The sequence below is a fragment of the Penicillium psychrosexuale genome (genome assembly GCF_028828465.1).
Source record: "Penicillium psychrosexuale strain IBT 29551 chromosome Unknown utg000005l, whole genome shotgun sequence".
Lineage (NCBI taxonomy): Eukaryota > Fungi > Ascomycota > Eurotiomycetes > Eurotiales > Aspergillaceae > Penicillium > Penicillium psychrosexuale.
In genome coordinates, this window is record NW_026643190.1 from 284,087 (window position 1) to 298,943 (window position 14,857).

The window sequence follows — 14,857 nt, forward strand, 5'->3', positions numbered from 1 at the left end:
TTCGATCCGACTTCACTGTCCTACAGTAGCTATGTACTCTCATTGATGTCATACACACGAGTATAATTCGGGCTCAACTAGTAATATTCCTCCAATATATTGCCCTCTATATTAGTGTCAGCCTATTTTAGGAACTAATACGCTCATAGGCGAGCGCCGATTCCACTCCACCTCCCTTCAGCTCTCTCCCAAAACTATATCTCAGCTCCCAGATCTTCTTCTTCTTCTTATTTATATTTCCTTTCCTCCCAATTACATCTAGCTCACACAATTCACTCCTAATTTCCTCAAAATGCGTCTTCAAACCCTCATCCAGTTCATCTTTCCCTCGGCAATCCTCGCCCAATCTCTCAACGTGACCGTTCTCGGCGCACGCCACCATCGCTCCACCTTAGAGTGCTGGGCTCTCGTGCCGGGATTTAAAACTTCCGCTCAACCCGGGCAGGTCGGCACCGCCGCCTTGAATTTGGGGGATATCGGTGGCAAGGCGTCGTTTGCGGTGTTGCCGGCTGGGTTTGATGGTGGTAGACATAATGCGCCTGCTTTGCAGTGAGTGATTTTCTCCTTCATGCATTTGTTTCGCTATTTCAAGTTAATAATTCTGAATGAGTTACATGTACTATTTGTACATGTTTTTTTTGGTTCTTATAGAGTCCACAATCAGCTAATGCCGCACTAGATGGGTGGTCTTCCTCTCCGGTCTAGCGCACATCACACTCCCCAATTCGACCACCGAGGCCTGGATTGAAGGTGGCAAGAATGGAGTCATTCTAGCTCTCGACACTGCTAATGTCAGTGCGTTGGGTCACTTCACTACCTATCCCTCGCGGGAGCGGACGACATCCGTGCTGATTCCCCTCGGTGAGGAAGGAGTGCCGAGACATCGGGTCCTGCATGAAGGTCCCTGCCGGGGTGAGGAGTTGCTGGTATAAATACCGTGTTTATATGTAGAAAAGTGCTCTGTACGGGTTATCGTATGTATACCTCCTTACAAGGAGCGATATTCAAGATACCAAGGTGAAATTCAATAGACATTGATGGAGACGCAGAGGCGCTCGGTAGAGGCACAAGATATCGAAAGCAAAAGATAAAACAAAGAAGGAAAAAATGACATGCAGACCCGGTTGGATGCATCGAAGGGAAAAAATAAAAAATATGTTCTTTTATAGGCCGTTACCCCATTCTCCCATCTCTAATTCGTACAACTTCAAAAGAGACACGCTTATTTCCTGCCGCCCTTGCTCTTCTTGCCGACGGAAGCAGAAGACTTGCTCTTCTTTGATGGCGGGGGCTGCTGCTGAGCGGCATCGTCGGACTCGTCGTCTTCCGTGTCGGCAATGAAGTCAACCATCGAGCCATCACTATCCTCATCTTCGTCCTCGTCCTCGTTCTCCTCCAGCGATTCCTCGGCGTCGGAAGAACCGACAGACTCAGCAGCCTCAATGTCCAAGATAGGCTCTTCGTCGTCATCCTCATCGTCGCTTCCATCGTCCTCGTCATCTTCAGACTCATCGACGCCGTTCATCATTGACTCGTCTTCATCGTACGCCTGGTCGCGTATTGACTTCCGCGGTGTCTTGGCCTCAGTCTCACTGTCCTCGAGGTCATCTTGGCCCTCGACGTAGATGACATTATCCTCGTCCTCGCTATCCATGCCTTCATCGCCACCGCGGATCGATTGCCGCAGTCCCAATTGCGCATCGAGCATGTCAAGCTTGCCCTTGAGGAGCAGAAGGGAGGGTAGGGTAGCAGAGCGCTGGTCCATGACCTTGTAGAGGGAAGTCATGCGCTTCAAGAGATCGGGGTGGCCAGCCAGGGCGCCGCCATGGGCGACGCAGGTCCACTGCACCCAGACGAGAAGGTGGCCGTAGCGACCAGGCCGGGAGGCGAGGCGCTCAGCGAGTTTTTGAAGCAGAGTTGCGGCCAGCGAGGAGTCGAGACGCTGAATGGTAGTGCGGATGATGGAGGTGTCACCGGTGTGGAAACAAGACTCGAGCATTCCGTTGTCGTTGGTCTTGAGCGACTGTGTGAGGACAGTTGCAAGCGAAACGCCGGTGGGGATCTGTTGCACTACGGCCTGGGGCTTGCCGGGAACCAATGCGCCCAGGAGGACGTCGTCGTCAAGCTCGGCCTCGACGTCGACTTCCTGGCCTGTGTTTGCGCGTAGGAGTTCTCCGAATGATGGCTCCGCGCCCTCTTCTTCCTCTTCCTCTTCGGAGTCGGATGCATTCTGCATCTCGACGTCCTCGTTCGCTGCGACTTGCTTGGTGGGCTTGGTCTTTTTCTCGGTCGAAACCTTGGACTTCTTGTTGTCGTCGTCATCGGAGTCATCCTCGCTGCCAGAGTCGGATGCGTCTTGTCGTGAATCCTCCATCTCTATATCATCATCGACCAGGTTACCCTGCTCGACATTCATGCGAGATTCGTCAACCCGGGTCTCGCCTGCACTCTTAACTCCATTCGTTGTGACAGACGAAAGTGCTGAGCCTGACTTGGTCTTCACCACGGTCTTGATTCCGGTGAAAGAGAGCTCATCGGTCTTTTCGTCGAGGAACTTGACACGCTCAAAGACAGGGATCACACCACCCTCGGTGTATGCAACCACGAGGTTAGGGCCCTGGAACGAGATGGCTGCGACGGGAACGCAGGCGCTGGAGGACTCGGTGTTGGTGATTTTGAGGGTTGCGTTTGCTTTTTGGGTCATCTGTTTCCGGCTCGCCTTGGCACTCGCGGAGGGCGCACTTTGGGGCTGAACAAATGGCTTTGTGAAGAGTTCGATGCTACCATCTGCGGTGACTGCAGCAAGCACTTGCTTCTCCGGGGTGGCAGCGCCATCTGTTTGCAGTGTAATCGACGAGACCTCCTGGTCGGCGACAAGGTTACGAACAAGCTTCTGGGAAGCGACATCAAAGACGTTGATGAAGCGGTCACCATCAGATGCAAGGAATGCACCGACACCAGCAGACTCGGAAGAGGACGAAATGACGGTGTGGATAGGGTTGCGCATGGCCGGGAACTGAACCGGCTCATCGGCCTTCTCGGTATCTATTAAGTACGGGGTCTGGGAAGCGCAGATAAGAGGAGGGTTCGAGGGCACGGGGCGGGAGAGAGCAGTGAAGACTGAGGATGCGGGGAGGTGGATTGTCCTACGGGTATATTAGTTAGGAGCTCGGTATAACCCAGCAAATAACCCAAACTTACTGTGTGCTTTGTCCGGTGCGCAGGTCCCACTGGACAAGCTTATTGTCACCACCGATACTCCAAGCCTCCTGGGCAGGCCGATCGGCCGTGAACTTGAAGTCCTTGATACCCTTGTCATGCGCGCCGGTCAAGGTGCCAACAACCTTATCTTCGGATGGCGAGTACATACGGATATCCGATGTGTTTGTGCCGAATGCAACCACAATGTCCCCCTGGTCCAGGCCATCAACAGCCCCATTGACATCGGAACCGCGCTTGCGCTTCTTTTTCGACTGGTCACGACCCTTGCCTGAGCCACCGTAGTATCCCCAGTCCAGAGAGGTCACTGTTTCCTTCGGCCCCAGGGCATGCTCACACTGGAGGCGTCCTGTCTGTGTGTCGTGAATGCGAATGTGCTGGCCATCGAGGCCTTGGATAACGGACGCAAACAGGGCCAATTGGTACTCTGATGGTGAGAACGCAGCGCGCAGGATCGACGACTTGCTTCCCGCATATGTCATGCCCGACGCCGGCGATGTGGCGGCCGAGGCGACCTTGGTGGATGGGCGAGTCGTCTTCTTTCCCATCTTGGCTGTAACTTTTTTTCTTATCTTCTTTTTTTTTCTCGCAGTCGAGGGTGCGGTGGTGTGAAGATAGATATCAATAGATCAGGCCCAAATAAAAACAGCAAGGATTCCGATAAGACTCTATTTTCTTCCGCCCCTTAGGAAACAAATGGGGGTTTAGGCTGGTGGTTTCGCAGTTGATCCGGACAGGAAAAAAAATGTTCTGTAGAGCCTTGACGGACTAGTCCTAAAGGGGTTTAGACTATAAGAGGTTCTTATCTAATCATATCATCCCGTGATGCTTCAATGTTAGAGAGTATACTATGAGGCCGGGGTAACTCTGCTAGCTTGTTGATTCATTTTGGTAGGTTTTCTGAATTGTTTGTTTTTTATATGCGTTGGATTTCTTTTTAGAGCTGGTGGTTTCATGATCACACCCCATTTCTACGTTTTACGCGCTTTTGATGTCAACATCCCTTTCCTGACGGAATATATATCTCTCACGGTTTTGCAGGCCATTACAACAATACTTCCTCTAGACATCCCCAATATTTATTTTGTAAAATCAGAACCAAAATTTAACGAATTCCAAGTTCATTGTATAGTCCAAAATAATTCAATATATATGAGAAACAGGACAGTAGCTAAACCAAAGCCTTCGGTAACTATATTTAGCAGCTGCAGACAAATCTCAGCCATCTAAAATGTCCAGTACTAAAAATTATGTCTATACTTCAAAGCACCCGGACTTTCATTGGGCAGATCTTCAAGGCCCAAAGTACTCCGTACATGGTTCATAATCATATCATATGACATGAGTACATTTGCATAACCTGTAAGGGTCAGGTAGCCCATCGATATGTACATATGTTGTGCAATATATGTACCGGATAATGCCTTTCCCTTTCCATTTTAGTGCTCACCTCTTGCCGCTCTTTGATCTCAGAGTAAAATTGAGCACGCCTCTGAACAGAGATCATTACATAAGCTGATTAAGCATCATCTGACTGAGTAAGCTACATCAATAAAATGCGACACGTGAGTTTCAGCACGTGCACTCTATCCCTCTAAACCTCACCCATTATCCATCAAAAAAGGACAACGGAGTAGTATATCATGCACTTGATAAGGCTGCAACAGGTATAAGAATCTCAATCAACCCATTAATTAAACCCAAGTTCAATGATATATTTTCTTATACGTATTACTTACAGTCTCTTATTACTCTAGCACCGGCTTCCTCGTCTGTATTCTAACTAGTTGGACGATATTTGCTTCCCATGGGACATACTCGTCCCATGGAATAAAGCGTCAATAGAGAGTAAGATGAAAGCAAATCGGGAAAGTCTTCAGGTCCTTGAAAGTAAAAAAAGGGATATATGAGAGAGTCGGGAACCCAAGGAAGCGCGATTTTGATGATATAAAGCGCAGCTTGTCTCAATACTATTCTGCATGTGACCAGCTCCCTGAGAAAAGATGACTCCTCCTAATGTCTGGCAAATCCGGATATAAGGAGCAAATAAATGCGGTGCTTAATGCCAAGGATCTGTTATTGGACCTCTACCATCATCATCTGTCAGAAATCAGTGCTATCAGCAATCACGGTTTCTAACAAGAGCTCACCACGTCATACTGCAAGTCTATCTTGCACATAGTGCTCTTGATACCGGGCGTTGAGTATGTCGGCAAAAGTGATGGACTAGCTTTTTCCTTGATCCTGATGTGCGACTAGATCGGGAAAATGCCATAGGAGATTCTTGAAGGACCGAAGTACCCCGGGGGGTATGATGATGAGAATGAAATGGTTGGCTTGCTTTTGCAGTAGGCGCGGAAATTCGTTTTTGGGAGAAAGAGAAGATGAAATCTGTGATGTTGTGGACCGAGGGTTTTTCTGCAGCATGAAGCCATTCACGAGTATCAACTTGTCATCATTTTGAAAGCAGCCGCGAATTGAAAATGATTTCAGAGCTATTTTTAATGTCATACATTCCTATTGATGCAAATCTTATTCGGTGCAGCTCATATGTCAATTTTATCTGCCTCCATCAGTCTAGAGTCAAAGAAAGAAAGAAGGATATGCAAAGTATTCATAGCCTTGAGCTGCGCATTCCAAGTGCTCGATTACTTGCTAAAGAAAAGCTGACGAAGGCGCCGGGGATCGTTTACCCAAGGGTGACACGTGATGTTTAGATTACTGAGGCGACTGAGTTTGTATCTTAGCTCTAGCGAGGGGCCTACGAGGGCTACTAGGAAGGACTTGATCATCACAAAGCAGGTTTTACTCGCTGCCTTCTGCCGGTACAAGTAAATGACTACCGCCATTAGAGTTCGTAGTAGCAGCTTGGTCACAATTAGATAAAGATATGAGATATTCTTACAAATCTCTTCTCTTCTCGGTGGCTTCAGTGACCACAGTATCCAAAAGGCTGATTGGCAAAGCCTGAAATAGGAGGATACGGCTGGCTTAATGGGCCATGGTTGAAGGAAATAGTACCATAGTACCAAGTCAATATACTGGAATAGAGGTTAATACTGTTAAATGCTTTGCAAACCAATCAAACAGGGGTATAAGATAGTTGCACAGCAGAGCATGGTTATATCTGGGCATTTACATGGCCATAGTAGCCGTATTTGGGGTATCGCAGGGCTTTTTCACTACCCTAATATCAGCCCTACTGGTGCAATGGTGCTTAGTATGACTGAAAAGCTTGCTAGGATTGATTTGCGACTACCTGCTGCTCAGCAATACCCTGCTTTTCCAACTTCTTTTCCACCGGCTTTTACATCCACTTTGCAACCAAGGGTTTTGCTGAGAAATCCTAGCAAGCTTTTTGATCATACTAAGCACCATTGCACCAGTAGGGCTGATATTAGGGTAGTGAAAAAGCCCTGCGATACCCCAAATACGGCTACTATGGCCATGTAAATGCCCAGATATAACCATGCTCTGCTAGTGCAACTATCTTATACCCCTGTTTGATTGGTTTGCAAAGCATTTAACAGTATTAACCTTCATATTGAAGAGGGGACCCTGCCACAGGGACAGGGGCACAGACAGCCCTGCCTGCGACACAGGTGTGAGATCAGAGTCGTTACTGGGAGTAGGGTGCTAGAGAGGAAAACACCATGGGATGGCTACTGAGAATGGAAAGGTGGAAAGGTGTCTGCGTTGCTATCTCCGCCTCGGGACTGCCTTTAAATCACATAGCCGCTTATTCATCTTACTCTGGACCCCCACTGCAATAAGAAAAGGGAAATGTGGGGCTGTTCCACTCCGTATGGTGGTCTGAGTGAGCAGAATTGCTCCCTGATTGGACACAGAGGGTGAGTAATCAGGAGCATCCAATGAGCATTTACATAGTATCAGTCATCATTCACGTGACTGTTCTGAGTTCATCCCTTCTGAGCTCGTGCTGATATCTACTCCGAGAGCCTGAGTCTGAGCGGTGCGCCCTTATTAAAGCGGCGACATCCCAAATAGGAAACCACCACCCGCCAGGGAAAATCCGGTACATATAGGTACATATTTATGTATGTTGTACTCCGTAGGTAGTATGTAAATGCAAAGTGCTGATTGTAATTTCTAGAATTTCTAGGATTCTTGGCAGAAAATAGGTAGTGAGCTAATCTTATGATATCTGGATATTCAAGATTTACCTTGCGCCGAATACGGAGTACTTAGTAGTTGTTATAGAAGCTGATGCTATTTCTTATCAATTACAATACGTGTACTCATCATGATATAGTCACGTGAAAGATGGAGTGGTGACGTGACTCAGACTCCCATCCGCCCGGCCTAAGCCGGATTTAGCCAAAACCCTAGGGCTTTGAGTCATCCGAGATATGCGCCCACCGACTTTCAAGGTTATGAGAACTGTATAGAAAAGCCGAAGAAAACGAAAAAGAAACAGTGTATCGAAAAAGTTAATTAACAATACATTCACCTTCATATATAAGAAAAGGGAAAAGTTCCCAAAAGAAAAGAAAAGAAGAAAAAGAAAAAGGGCCAGGGGGTATAGAACCAATCAAGGGGTAAGAAGGTCAGAGAATCGGGATTAGTGTGGCTGGTGGAACTGCGTGCAAGGCGGCCGTTTGTACTTAAGGATTCTGGCATCCCCTCCCGACCATTTTTCTGCTTCCGTCCTGGTTTCTCCTATTTTTATTTCGCTGACCGCCCTGCCCATAACAAACGCGTCTCGCGTCACCCGGTTCTATTTCCTTTTAACCGCCCTCAGACCCCGAATTCTTTTTTTTATTTCTTTTTTCATTATTTTATTTTCATAATTCGCTTTTATCAATATTGGCCTCAGGCAGTCATTCACGGGAAGTTCTTAGCTCCATATCTTGCTGTACCAAGTCATCTAGACCTGGCGTCAATTCTACTACGTCACGTGAACGCTTCCATACCGCCTTCTTGGCAGTATAAATACCTGTCTCCGATCGCATTCTCCACTCTTCCTATCTCTCGATCATCTCTGACCTCACTATCCCCCCGCCCGTCGCGTTTTATTCGCGCCCACACGTGTGATATCAAACCTCATCAACTATTGAGTCCGTACTACGTGGCTTTGGTTGCCGCTAGTGTTTGTTCACTCGAGATTGTGACGCGGCAAGATTGATTCGCGCAGAGATCTGACGGGTGTTTTCAGTTGATCACTAGCTTTTCAAACACTCTCCTATAACTCTCACATCTTCAACCATCTCACCCTTCCCTAGCTTGTATTCTTGTTTATCCAACGCGACCCTAATGGCGACTCCGCCTCCCGAGGTTCCTCCTGTCACAAAGGAGGACAAGCCTCAATTGCCTCCATCGCCCACTGGTCCTTCTGTGCCTGACTATCCACCCACCAGGTAAGCGCATCAGCTTTAAATCTGCTCTGTTCTTGTTCTGACTGGCGTGCAGCGCGCAAAATGCCACAGTGAATCTCAAAAGTGATGGTCCCACGGGTACCGAGGTTAAATCGCCTGCGCTCAATGGCCACACTCCCGTCGAGCCTTCAAACACCAATGGAACAATCGTTGCTACCTCACCGCCTAAATCCCCCGAGCACCAAACCTCTCCAGGAATGGATCAAAACAAGACACCATCTGCCGCGGGATCTGCTCCACCCGCAGAGGCACAGCCGACCGAAGACAAGAACAGCCTTCCACAGGGCCGGGAATCTACCACTCCTGCTCCAGCAAGCACCGCGGCTGAAAGTGTCGCTGTGTCCGCCCCGCAGCCTTCGGCGCACGTTCCCACATTTCCTGCATCGACAGATGGTCCTAGTGACACACCCGAGCCAATGGTCATCGATACCCCTCAAGATGTTTCGACTGCCGTGAAAACTGACCTCCCTCATCACCCTACCACGGCCCCTGCACCTGCGCTCCCACCTGTGCTCACCGCGCCGCAACATGTTGACCAAGAGATGAAGGACGGATCAGAGGCCCCGCCATCTCCTTCCAAGGTTTCCCGGCAACGGGATGCCGATCTCAGCGAAGAACCAGCTCCTAAGCGGACCAAGGTCGAGGGCGACGACTCAGTTATTAACTTTCAGACACCGGGATATAGCTCCCCAGCTGCCACAACACCTGGTCCGACCCGCACTGGTGGCGGACCAGGGCTCACGAAGATGCAACATAAGTTCATTTTGAAGAGCCTTACAAGCCTCAAGCGCATGCACGATGCGCGTTTCTACAAGGAACCTGTGGATGCTATCAAGTTGAACATCCCCCAATACCACACTATTATCACCCAACCCATGGATCTAGGAACTATGGAAAGGAAGCTCAAGAACAACCAATATTCGTCTCCCCAGGCAGTCGCAGATGACTTTGCACTGATGGTCAATAATACCACCATCTTCAATGGCGCAGACCACCTGGTCACCCAAGAGGGAATCAAGCTGAAGGCGACATTCGAGAAGCAGATGACTAACCTTCCCAAGCCCGAAGAGGTTGAAGAGCGAAAGCCGAAGAAGCACACCGAGAAGACGTCTGCTGCTCGCCGGGAGCCTCGGACTTCTCTGCCAAGCCAGCCCAAGGCTTCATCTCCCCAGTCTCAGACATTTGCGCTAGGACCTGAAGGCCTGCCCGTCATCCGCCGCGATTCTTCAAACCCCGATGGTCGCCCCAAGCGGTCTATCCACCCCCCGAAGCGTGACCTCCCGTATTCTACCAAGCCAAAGAAGAAGAAGTTCCAATGGGAATTGCGCTTTTGCCAGGAAGTCTTGGATGAGCTGCACAAGCAAAAGCACTACAGCTGGGTGATGCCTTTCTATTATCCTGTGGATCCCGTTGCTTTGAACATTCCCACATACCACAGCGTCATCAAGAAGCCGATGGATCTGTCGACCGCCCAATCCAAACTTAAGACCGGCCAGTACGAGAATGCCAGGGAGTTCGAAAACGATGTTCGCCTCATTTTCAAGAATTGCTACCGCTTCAATATCCCCGGTGATCCCACTTTCGTCTGTGGCCAGCGTGCGGAGGAAATTTTCAACGCAAAATGGGCCCAGAAGTCGGACTACCTCGAAGCGCATGAACCACACCCCGAGCAGAACACTGATTCTTCCGATGAAGACAGTGACGAGGATGCAGAAGAGAGCGAGGAAGATGACGAGAAACTCACGCTGCTTCAGAAGCAAATTGCCGAGATGTCTCGCCAGGTCGAGGCTATTACCAATAAGAAAAAGAAGACACCTCCTTCCTCCAAGAAGGTTGGCAAGAAGCTTGCGAAGAAGGATTCCAAGAAGATCAGCTCTGGAAAGAGGGACAAGAAGAGCAAGATCTCTCAACCAGGCAAAACCCGCGCCATCACCTACAACGAGAAGCAGATTATCTCGAACGGTATCAGTAGTCTTCCCGATAAAAGGATGCAGCAAGCCCTTCAGATTATCCAGAACAATGTTCCTCAACTTAAGGTAAGATTCTTATACGTTTACCACACACAGACCAGTTCTAATCCAGATTTAGGGTACCGACGAGGCTGAAATTGAGTTGGACATCGACGAGCTCCCTAACGATGTCTTGCTGAAGTTGCTCAACTTCGTGAAGAAGCACGTACCGAATCTTATGGATGATGAAGACGAAGACGATCTTCCTGCGAGCAGTGTGGCGCCTCCCAAGCCCAAGAAGAACAAGCCAATGAGCAAGTTCGAACAGGAGGCTCAGATCAACATGCTCCAGAGCAACCTTTCTCGTTTCCAGGGTGGCGCTCACTCTCCTGATCCAGTGGCCTCGGTTGAACGCAACGAAAGCAGCGATGACGAATCTGATTCGTCTGAGGAAGAGAGCGAGGAGGAGTAAATGTACTCTTCGGACTTAATCCCGCCAATTTTTTTCCATACGGGATGGCCCTTCACCCTCGCGTTCCAAGCGTCGTTTTCTCTCAGTGCCTTTGTGAACACTTTCTCGCTACATCTTTCTTTTTCAGTCACACCGCTGGATCCTGACGGGCTGCTTGCAATGCGCTATGCAATCCCCGCCAGCAACGTCTGTACATACTTTGATCTCGAATACCCCTGCACCCGGCAAGGTTTCTCTGCCACCGACGAACCTTGTGCTCAAGATTGGCCGAAAAGGATTTTATTCACTCATCCCCTTGAATTCCCTTCCCCTACGCCTCAGTGTACGCTTTTCCCGTTTCGTTTCACAGCCAGGATAGGTGGATGAGGTTGCTCTATTTCCCCGACGACGTTGCGGTTGGAAGAGGTGAACCGAAGCTTTGGCTTCAACTTGTATGATTATGAAAGAAACGCGGAAATGCAAAATGAATATGTACTTGTAATAGTAAACCATCTAACATGGATTAGGTATGTAGTTGAATGTACGATCTTGTATTGCGAACTTCTTTCCTGTCTATGTGGCGCTGACGCGTCGGGTCTTCTTCGGCGGTGAACTTCCCCAGTTTCTTTGCAACATCAACATGCTTCCTCCCTGCGACCCCTCAATTCTTGAGCACAATCCTCAATTTAAACGACTATATGAGAATCTAACAACCTCGCTTCTCAATTCAGATGCCTCAACGCGTGCTCAAAGCGCGAGCCCAGCCCGTACAGCTGTGGTGGAAGTAAGTGGTCGACGCGCCATATGTAGCACATACCCATTGGACCCAAGCAAGAACAGAGCTCTGACGACACTATCATTAGGAGCTGAAGCAATGCCAAACTCAAAACGCCAAAAAGCGAATCAAGGAGCAAATGCTCCGGCAATTGGCCTTCGCCCCAGACACCAACCTCCCGGCGGAGGTCAGTACAACCCCCACCAAGAGGAAATCACATCCCTAACAAACATACCAAATCTAGTGCCACGATAACCTGGCCATAATCACCCTCTACCTAGAGACTCCATCCAGCGCAATCGAACCCACCACCCCAAAGCCAGAAACCGAACTCAAGAAACCAGACGAAGTACTCACCCTCCTAGCACCGGACATTGAAGCCTTCTACGCCAACATCCCAGCCTTCATCCAACCACTCTCCAAAAACATCTCATCTGCCATTCAAGACCTACGCGCTCTATCAGCCGTAAACACAGACCCAGCCACCGCGCCCGACGCAGACGCTTCAACCACGCACGCGAACCACATCGCACGCGCCCGGGCACGCGATCGCCGAGTCCGGACGTCGATGGCGCCGGTCCCATTGCTCTCATCACAGCTGCAGGCGCGGGTGCGTGCGCTGCGCCACACGCAGCTGTCCGAGCTGCCAGTTGCTCGGCGGAAGATGGCTGCGACGGCTGCGGAGGTTGTTGCCGCGCGGGCGCGGGTGTTGGAGCGCACGGTTGTGACCCTGGAGCGGGCGAAGCATGGGGCTCTGGCGCGCGCGACGAAGGCCAAGGCAGAGCATTTGGCTGTGCTGGCGCAAGGCGTGGAGGGGAAATTAGAGTATGTTTTGTTTTGTTTTTCAGTTCTCAAATCTTGCTGTTGTCTTTTTGGTGGAGTTTGTCTTTTAACGATTTCGACAGGGTTACAAAACTGGAGATTGCGGCTACGCTGTATACGCCGGAAACACTCGCTGCTCTTGCTAGGTATAGGCAGCATCTCAGGCAGACGAAGGAGCGCTTGCAGCACCGTCGGAAGATGACGATTCAAGAGCTGAGAGCTTATGGCGATGTTGAGGTTTCTGATCCGGTTGATATCGATGCGGACGAAGGGACTTTCCCGGATATTGCTCGTCGGTATGGGGTTTTGGCGAGGGAGATTGAAGAAGTAAAGATGGAAATTGCACGATTAGAGAAATGAGCTACAACTGTACACTAGGTGGTACATGGTATAATGAAGATACGGCTTGATGCAGTGCTAGATTTTTAACTCAGTAGACCCCAACCTCACTTCTTCCTTACAGCCCCCAAGCTCAATTACTAGCAGCCATAGAGAACACACCGAGGTCTCTGTTTTCCTGGCTACCCTCCATCGTGGCTTTCTTGCTTTTAGATGCTGCAACATCATATATGTTTGGGTTTAGTATTTGACAAGCCAGAAGAACCATCGCCGGGGTATGTTTGATATAGCAGACAAATCTCCAGGCGGACGATTGGATGGAGGTGGGTATGCATGCTCCTTGCCTAACTCATGGCCGTCTCTTTCACCTCAAATATTTTCTTTTGCTGACGCCTGTAATGACCTTTGTGATTGTGCAGGCTGGTGCCGACTGGACTAAGCTTGTATTTGCTCCATCGATAATCGACGTTGCATATTTGGAGACGGCATGCCAAAAATGGCAGGAGCCAGTGCATCCAACCCTGAATGAGAATATCCCGAGTATACACACAGCTGAGTCAAGACGAAAGTTCATAGTTCATCAGCCCCCGCCAAGTCTTAAATCCGGGGATATCCCTGCCTTAACCCCGCGCATCACATGACCGCGCCAAACTTTTTCTGCCCGAGTCAACGGCACAAGATCTATCTACTCATTCGCCACATCTCTCCTTGCACATACGCGAGAATCCTTCAAAATGGCCGACGACGGACTGAACATCTACGACGAGATCGAGATCGAAGACATGACCTTCGACCCGAATATCCAGATCTACACATATCCGTGCCCATGTGGCGACCGCTTCGAGATCGCAATCGACGACTTGCGCGACGGCGAAGAAATCGCCGTATGTCCGAGTTGCAGTCTGATGATCCGGGTTATCTTCGACTTGGTGTGTTCCCCTATTATAGAACCCAGATATATGTCGCTTTGTTTTGTTCGGTTGGCTAATTATATGCCCTGCGGGGTATGCACAGTCTGATCTTCCTAAAGCCGAGACGCAGAGTACGAGCGGGGTGGCTGTTCAGGCTTGAGCGCGAAATGAAGGCGATTATGCGAATACCCTTGAAATGCTCGGGTCTATCTCAGACTAAGAGAAGGTCCATGCTGCTGAGTTTGGAAGTCGGCTCGTTGCCACTTGCATTATTCTGGCGGAAGTGGTTTGGTTGGATATTTTGCCATTTCACTACCCAGCTGCGAATGCTCGTCTGGATGGCATGATGTGTCTCACCGGGTCTGGGTGGCTTTGAGCCACCGGGCCTCGCTTTGAACACTGGATCGCGCGAACATGTTCATTGTTATGCTGCGGGTGTCCTCTACATGCATCTTCCAATCTTGCCAAGTGACTCGGTGTATCCGGGGGGATATTGGTCTCTGTGACCGCACTGGTGTACCCATCGTACCTCGCTCAACACATTCAATGTTGACTCGGGCTCCGTTGATTTTGTCTCTGGTGTAGTTCTACCTTGGACAATCAATTGGCGAGGCAAGACACCGCTTCATTCATCGGGTTGGGACTGTATTTGGCTATGTACATGTCGGGTTCATTCAAAAAGAAAGAACGGCACTTTGCTACACCCTTTCAATTGGCGATGAGATGACTTTTCCCACCTCAGCATTGATTCCCGCTACACACAACCACTATATACCCACCCAGTGCAGGTAGCTCAAATGATACCCACAACTATGTCCCGAACTCATTCATTCACCTCCATCTAGCAAATTAAGAACTGAACAGCACGTAAAGATCTCAATGCAACCACATCATAAAATAGACCCTAAACTACAATATGTAACAACATCCCAAGTAAAAACTGGAACGACAAGAATCTCTTCTTTCTAGGTAATCGATAGCCCAGCAAGACAGCT

General features: G+C 49.4%; 5 protein-coding genes across 5 annotated transcripts; 4 read left to right on the forward strand and 1 right to left on the reverse strand.

The window, feature by feature from the left end:
* Window positions 1-292: 292 nt before the first annotated feature.
* Window positions 293-932, forward strand: N7518_009068 (uncharacterized protein; the record flags this gene model as incomplete). Its single annotated transcript, XM_057189995.1, has 2 exons — window positions 293-549; window positions 680-932. 2 exons carry the CDS (start codon window positions 293-295, stop codon window positions 930-932), a joined length of 510 nt encoding a protein of 169 aa, XP_057037651.1.
* Window positions 933-1,222: 290 nt separating this feature from the next.
* N7518_009069 (WD40 repeat and Utp12 domain-containing protein) lies at window positions 1,223-3,767 on the reverse strand (the record flags this gene model as incomplete). Its single annotated transcript, XM_057189996.1, has 2 exons — window positions 1,223-3,146; window positions 3,202-3,767. 2 exons carry the CDS (start codon window positions 3,765-3,767, stop codon window positions 1,223-1,225), a joined length of 2,490 nt encoding a protein of 829 aa, XP_057037652.1.
* Window positions 3,768-8,493: 4,726 nt separating this feature from the next.
* Window positions 8,494-11,036, forward strand: N7518_009070 (putative transcription regulator BDF1; the record flags this gene model as incomplete). The annotated part of the gene is made up of 3 exons (XM_057189997.1): window positions 8,494-8,597; window positions 8,650-10,651; window positions 10,704-11,036. The coding sequence occupies 3 exons, from the start codon at window positions 8,494-8,496 to the stop codon at window positions 11,034-11,036; spliced, it is 2,439 nt and encodes an 812-aa protein (XP_057037653.1).
* Window positions 11,037-11,655: 619 nt separating this feature from the next.
* On the forward strand, window positions 11,656-12,972 carry N7518_009071 (uncharacterized protein; the record flags this gene model as incomplete). Its single annotated transcript, XM_057189998.1, has 4 exons — window positions 11,656-11,799; window positions 11,879-11,977; window positions 12,035-12,615; window positions 12,696-12,972. The coding sequence occupies 4 exons, from the start codon at window positions 11,656-11,658 to the stop codon at window positions 12,970-12,972; spliced, it is 1,101 nt and encodes a 366-aa protein (XP_057037654.1).
* A 713-nt stretch (window positions 12,973-13,685) lies between these two features.
* dph3 (CSL family zinc fnger-containing protein) lies at window positions 13,686-14,022 on the forward strand (the record flags this gene model as incomplete). Its single annotated transcript, XM_057189999.1, has 2 exons — window positions 13,686-13,880; window positions 13,966-14,022. The coding sequence occupies 2 exons, from the start codon at window positions 13,686-13,688 to the stop codon at window positions 14,020-14,022; spliced, it is 252 nt and encodes an 83-aa protein (XP_057037655.1).
* Window positions 14,023-14,857: the final 835 nt, after the last annotated feature.